General features: G+C 34.6%; 1 protein-coding gene across 2 annotated transcripts; it reads left to right on the top strand.

The window, feature by feature from the left end:
* The first annotated feature begins 1,842 nt into the window (after positions 1-1,842).
* tmem230a (transmembrane protein 230a) lies at positions 1,843-6,106 on the top strand. Of its 2 annotated transcripts, none has more exons than XM_067433165.1 (4): positions 1,843-2,038; positions 2,520-2,695; positions 5,425-5,547; positions 5,633-6,106. In XM_067433165.1, the coding sequence occupies exons 2-4, from the start codon at positions 2,597-2,599 to the stop codon at positions 5,771-5,773; spliced, it is 363 nt and encodes a 120-aa protein (XP_067289266.1). In that variant the 5' UTR covers positions 1,843-2,038; positions 2,520-2,596; the 3' UTR covers positions 5,774-6,106. The 2 variants fall into 2 exon arrangements, with proteins under 2 accessions (XP_067289266.1, XP_067289267.1); XM_067433166.1 differs by having other exon boundaries at positions 2,483-2,695.
* The last annotated feature ends 1,540 nt before the right edge of the window (positions 6,107-7,646 follow it).

The following is a 7,646-nucleotide window of genomic DNA, read 5'->3' as shown; positions in this document are numbered from 1 at the left end:
ACAGACAGACAGACAGACAGACAGACAGACAGACAGACAGATAGTACAAATGGACTGTACGATATTATTTTCCTAACATATTTAGATAAAATTATTTTAAAAACTTAAAAAGGTAAAGTACAGTATAGTATAGTATAGTATAGTATAGTATAGTATAGTATAGTATAGTATAGTATAGTATAGTATAGTATAGTATAGTAGTAGTAGGCTACTATGAAATAAATACTATTTTATTTACTAAAATTGTATATATATATATATATATATATATATATATATATATATATATATATATATATATATATATATATATATATATACTTATACATTTCTACACATTTCTGACTTACAATAAAGTGAATTATTATTCAGAAAATTACGTTAATGTATTTTAAGCAAGAAATCTGCTATGTTGAAAAAAAAAACAGCTGCATGTTTTGAAGCATGGCAGCTGGTTTGATCTGGATTAAGCTGGTCCTTAGGTGGTCATAAGCTGGTCTAAGATGGTCCAGCTGCAGCTCAGGACCAGTTTAAACCACCTCATGACCAACTAAGGACCAGCATAAACCAGCTGCTATGCTTCAAAACACACCCAGCTTATGCTGTTTTTTGTTTTTTTGTTTTTTTTTATTATTATTTAACTGGGCATGATCTGACAAAAAAAAAGTATTGAAGCACTTGCCTGAAAGCTGCAGTCTCAAGACGTGCTGTGAATGTTAAGGGTCCTTCATTGTTTCGCTGTAGGGTTACTCTGGAAATCAGCCAACGTCAGCAGTCGCACAAACCATAAAGAATATGGAGGAAAGAAGGAAGCTAACAACCAACAGATCAGAGAAATGAACACAAACCATTTCACGTACAGAGGACCCACAGTGGACAGCTATTCAAAAAGTAATTTTCTTGCATGACCTTTTTTTTTGTCCGACCAAAGATAGGTGTTGGCAGTCCAAAAAATAAATAAATAAATAAATAAATAAGTAAATAAAGGAACGTCCCTAAGGAGTCATATCACTGTTACAATTTTCATGTATGGATTTTAGATTGGTATAGGATATTATTATTAATCATCTGTCCACTGAATTGGACATCAATATTTAAATTCATACTATTACCATGACTATTGTTCTTAAAAAGTATAATAACAGTAAATTATGCATAATTACAAGCAACTAAACCTAAACCAAACCCTAATCCTACCATAACCCTATAGTTACATGCATGTAGTTACTTATTACTCAGTACTTAAACATATAATTACACTGTTACAACGACACCTTAAAATAAAGTGTAACCATTATTTCATCTGCAGAAACCTTTTTGACTGTAACTAAATGTATTTGTTAGAATGTAATTTGCAATTACTTAAAAAAGTAATGCTATTACGTAATGCATGTTACTTTAATCTGTTACTTCACTTGTTACAGTACATCAAAAGTAATCTGATTACATTATTCATGTTACTTGTAATATGCTACTTTACTTGTTACATATATATAATGCAAATTATTAAGTGGTTGTAAATCTAGCTGTTTTACTGATGCACTGTATTTTTTATTATTTAGTAGGCTATATCCATTCTAAATCAAATTTAATTAATTGTGTTATTTATTGTTTGTTTGACTATTTATTTCCCTTCTGGTGCATATAGGCTATTTATTCTAATGATTTATTTATCTAATTATTTATTTCCCTAAATGACTGTTTAAAATCAATTTCATGCGTAATTATTTTAATGCATAGAGCAAAATTCGTCGTTTATTTATTTTTTTCGTTGATATTCTGACGTTAGCATTAGACCCGTTTCTATTGGCTGCCGCTGATCCTCTTTCCTGCGCGCGCAGGTTGGAATGTGGGAAATAGGGAAGTAAACAATGTCCACAGAGGGACAAGTAGTGTTTTCAGGAGGGGAAAGAAAGTTAATGTAGTGCTGTGACAGTAGCAGATCAAAATTCAGGTCGTCTCCTCGAAACGACGTCGGCGGCTTTGTCTCTCTCTAGTGAAATAACATACGCTTAAAGGCACGATTGTGTATTAGCAGGTGAGTAAGCTACATTACAAACGCCAAACTGAACAACTCAACTACAATGTAAAAATCATTTTTCGAATTTGTACATAAAACAAGATTGTTGGAGTACATTTCACAAGAAAATCTTTCTCACTTTTAATTCAATATGTTACTTGCTGTTTATTTGTAGTTATTTTTGAATAACTCAAAGTAAACCCTACAAATTTTTTTAGTGTATTACGCAGATTAGTTTAAAACGGTAATACAATATTTATGTACAAAATAACCCTTTTGGCGATATTAAATAACCACATAATAGCTGATATTAAGTAATTATCTCTCTTTAAACAATATATAATATCACAATGATGCTATCAAAGGACTGTTGTGTATTTAAATTTGTAGTAATTTCAAATAAAAAACAAACAAATCCAACATGACTTTTATATTAAATGCATTGCATTTATTATGATTTAGAACCTTCTTTCTGTTCTCCCACACTAACCCACATCAGGAGCGGATGCACTCTCAGATAGTCTCAGTATAGTTTGCTGCTTTTCATCATCCTCAAGTGTCAAGAAGAAAAACATCATGATCGCAACTCGAAATAACACAGCCAGTGCTGCTCCAAACAATAAGGTGAAATACTCCAGACTGGCAGATAGTGATGAAGGCTACATTGATCTACAGGTGAGAACACTTGATGCGGTCATTTGAAAAAAGTTTACCCTCTTTGAATGTTTGGTTTTATAAAATCATCTGGTCATTAGCAGGTCTTAAAATTAGGTAAATGCAACCTCAGAGGAACAACATCAATGCATGACATAATCAATGTCATTATTTAATTGACAAAATGTAGAAGCTATGTGTGAAATACTAAGTACACCCCATGACTGAATAGCTTGTAGAACCACCTTTAGCAGCAATAACTTGAAGAACCGGTAATCTGAATTTTGGCCCACTCTTTTTTTCTTCTTTTTTTTTACAATGTTGCTTCAAAAGTATTGATGTTTACGGGCATTTGTTTATGCACAGCTCTCTCAGGGTCCTGTCAGAGCATTTCAGTCGGGTTGAGGTCTGAACTTTGACTTGGCCATGGAGTGGTGTAGGGATGAAACGATTACCGGTTTAACGATAAACCTCGATAAAATGTACTGACGGTTAGTAATATTTTTTAAAATGTAATTATTATTAAAACCGTCAGTGATTATCGCGATTTTGAAAACTCGCGGTAAATCCTGTCCAGTCTGGTGCAGGCGCGCGCAGCACATGACGCCACGCTGAGAAAGATGAATGAACCTGTTCAGACACACGACTAGGGTGACATTTAAGGAATAATAATCAGGGCTTGACATTAACACCCGCCGTTTTTTTGGTGTATTATGGCTGTGGGGTGTAACACAGTCACTCACATCGCTGTTGCTATAGTCACCTACCTATTATAGGCTTCTCAAAAGCCATCTGTTATAATCGCGTTGCGCATTTTAACCCATCACACGTGTTTCTATTCAAGTTTATGAATGCAATGTCTAATAATCAGGTGCGTTCAGACTGGCCAGAGTTTTGTTCAGATCGCGCGCTCACTCACTGAAATCTGCACTCAAAGCAGAGATGAATGTGCGATGTACGCAGGAGATTCATTCAGCATACGGTTGAATGTTTTTGTTCTAGACTATTTCAGCAGCGAAAATAGTTTAAAACTAACACCGCAGAACCCTAGCGCATCTGATATAACTGGCATAAAGTTGGCTTGACGTCCGAGATTCGCAAATTTAGGGACCATCTCTAAAGTTACATACTACATTGGTATGCACGTTTGTATAAAACTGACTGTAAAGTGTTCATCTAGGTGTCTGGTAATGCACACCTTTTGGATTTTTGATATTTAATAAAATAAACTGTCAAATCATATGAAAATATGGATATGATTAATTTTACTGGGATACTGTTTGGGCTACACGAAATATGCTAGATTTAAATGCGTCATAGCTGTTAGGACACTGATGAGAATATTGCTTGAACATATTTATAGAGATAATATTAGACAGTATATTTACACCAAATTATTATTTATGCATTATTTGTAAAAAAAAAAAAAAGGTACAAATATGTCCTTTTAAGGGTACTGCCCCAGGCAACTGTCTTGAGTGTTTTTCACTCGAATAATCTTAATCACTGTAGAATGATGGACTTCAAATTGTTTGGAATCGGTCAACCCTTCTCAGATTGATGGCAGCAGCAATCGCTTCCTTAAGATCATTGCTGTTATTTTTCCTCTCGGCATTTTCTTGACACACTCCTAAGTGCTGCAGACCAGCAAACTGCCAAAACGTATGCTTTTATAGAGTTGGTCAGTCAAATGTATTGATTAGCAAATAGCAATACCTTACTGTTACTCACCCTGTTAATTCCTGTGGAAGCAGTAAGGGTGTACTTACTGTTTTTCAGACATGGCTTCTCTGTTTTGGCCGAGTTTTGTTAAAGGGTACTTAAAAGGGTACTTAAGTGATTTAGCATTAAGCTTTGTATTTAAACTGGGTTAAAATACATAAATGTAGTAGAAATGTGAAATATGTTTTGAATTTGATGCCTTCTAGACTGAGAAAAGACAGAACATGTATTTTTGTCTCATGTGGATGAAAGACAACTCCCAGAATGCACTTGCTCCACTGCCACTCCCAAAGCCACCGCTACTGGATTACTGTATCACTTTCCCTTTGCGTTCATTTTCATTAAATCAGTTCAGTTAAGAGAACACACACTACAATTAAAAACTTGATGTATGTTCAATATAATGTGAGTGAGCCGAACGAGTCACGGCACAAATGCAGCAGGAGTCAGAATACATTCATCACGAGAGATGAGGTAAGCGTGTGCGCGGCATACATTCACAGCGCGTGTTCAGTCTGGCGCGTTTTCAGTTCATGCCTTTGGAAGCTTAACTTTCATGGGAATTCATTTGAAAAGTTGAAACACTCACTTTACTCCGCACCCCCCGCAGCTGCCCGAGTCGAGCGCTGTGAGTGTGATCCCACCCCCCCATGGATGGGTTGAAAACATGCGGAAATAGCTCATTCTACTGGCTGTATACTTTAGCCTCTGGCCAAAAAATCCTCAGATGATGCAAAATGACGATATTTGTGTCGATTATTTGAATATACTCCAGAGTTTCTGCTGATACAAAGCCATATGCTAATCAGTGAAGTAACCCTTTAAATAAATAATACCATGGTGTAATATGTAATGTTGTTGTTCATCCGGATTGTATTTACCTACTTTTAATTAAGACCTGCTTACCACCAGATGATCTGTATTACGTCCTGATACGTAAAAACATATAATTTCTTTTTGACATGACTCTAAATGTTATTACATAGGTATCTATTGTGTCATATATTAAATTAAACACTGTTTTATAGTTCAAGAAAACCCCACCTAAAGTACCCTACAAGGCCATTGTCCTGGCAACATTCCTATTTCTGATCGGCTCTGTATTGATCATTGTTGGATCGCTTCTTTTGGCAGGATACATTAATGTCACGGTGAGTAGACTCAAAACTGCCGTGTTGCAATTGGAAAAGCTGAACTGTATCTCTCACTATGTTTGTCATTTCTGTCTTTTTGTAGCACCCAGATCGCACAGTTCCAGTTATTATCATCGGCGTGCTGATCTTTCTTCCTGGATTCTATCATTTGCGGATTGCTTATTATGCTTCCAAAGGTTACCGTGGTTATTCTTACGATGACATCCCAGACTTTGATGACTAAACGGATGTAGTCATAAATGCTGTTACTTCTATGTGTCGTTCTGCAGCTGCTTTGCATGATTTGCCTTCAGAGTTCAGACATTAATTCTCTGTTTACTATAAATCTCTCTAGGAGAGAAACCGTGGCACACAGTGGCTTGGATGAGCTTTATTGAGCTGAATACCTTTATTTTACCAAAAGAAGTGCAATATTAAGAGTATTTATTTAGCTAAATACATAAAAGGCTATGAAGAAATATACTGATATTTTCCTAGCTTTTGTAAAACTATGAAGAAGTATCATTTTAAACACTAGAAATGTATGTTTTCTGTAATGGAGTATCTGTTATTTACTGTAAAACATTGGACATCAGTGAAACATTTGGACATCTAAATAAATTAGATTTTTACACAAATGGAAACTGATACAAATATATGTTGTTGTTTTTTTTTTACCTGGATAAGTTAGTCTGGAAACTTTATGATTTAAAACAGTGTAGTAGTTGCAATCTAGATGAAGGCTGCTGACTTATAAAGTACATAAAAAATATGCAAGATAGATATAAGATCATTAGGATTTTTTTAACTTTTTTACTTTTCACTACATTTTTTCCATATACTTCTATTTGTGTTCTCATACTTCCATGTGTTGTTTTATAGTTTTAATTACATTACTATTATTTTAAAATGTGGATAACAGTAAAAAAAAAAAAAAAAAAATTGAGGTAATGTGTCCAAAGTTTTACTGTTAGTGTAGGTGCTGTGGCAGTATTGTCTTGTGGAATAAACTGGTTTCATTCAGCCATCTGTTTGGTTTAAAAATGACTGCTTGAAGGATTGATGTTCACCTTATTGTGCTGCTTAATTTTGAGGGAGTAACCACTTAAGGACATGAGAAGCATGATTTTTTTTTTTAATAGAATTTAAAATAACCTTAAAATAATATATATATATATATATATATATATATATATATATATATATATATATATATATATATATATATATATATATATATATATATATATATATATATGTAAGCCAAGGCAATCTGTTCTTCACTCTTCTTCACTGAACTCTTCTTCATGTTCTTAAAACGTTCCTAAACATTATCCCGCTGAAACAGGTCACTTCCACCAGAGTCATTAAAGGGTGTACCTGGTCTGCAACAATGTTTTGGTAAGGTGATTTACATCCTCGTTAATGTCCGGACTCAGGGTTTCAGATAACAGACTCATTGGACTCTGGTGCTCTGGGCAATGTTCTCCTGGGAACACCTGAGTCCGGACATTCACGAGGATGTAAATTTGACACGTGCCACCTTACCAAAACTTTGTTGCAGACCAGTTATACACCCTTTAATACACTGGTCTACTCTGGTGGAAGTGAGTTTCAGCGGGATAATGTACGCTTCCACACTGCAAACATTGTTTAGCAACGGTTTGAGGAACATGATGAAGTGTTCAAGGGATTGCCTTGGCTTCCAAATTCATCAGATCTCAATCTGATGAGCATCTGTGGGATGTGATGCACCGACAAGTTTGATCCACAACGGTTCCACCTCGTAATCTACTACTTGAAGGATCTGTTACTAAAGTCTTGGTGCCAGAAACCACAATGCACCTTTTTTGGCAGCATGCAGAAGACCAACAGCATAGGCAGGTGTTTATAATTTAAAAAAATGACAATGAGAAATGTTAAAAATAGCTGAAATTAAAATTTCAAATATCAATATTTTATTTCCCATGTATTTCAAGCAGCAAAAAATGTTTTAGTTTAACTTTAATAACAATGGGTTGTACTACCTTGCCTCTCATACTTCTCTTAGTGTATTCCTGCAGTATAGTCTGGAAACCTTTTCTATCCTTAGAATTTATGAATGACTTTCTGCATTT

The sequence above is a fragment of the Pseudorasbora parva genome, chromosome 23 (assembly GCF_024679245.1).
Source record: "Pseudorasbora parva isolate DD20220531a chromosome 23, ASM2467924v1, whole genome shotgun sequence".
NCBI lineage: Eukaryota > Metazoa > Chordata > Actinopteri > Cypriniformes > Gobionidae > Pseudorasbora > Pseudorasbora parva.
This window is presented reverse-complemented; position numbering and strand designations above follow the sequence as displayed.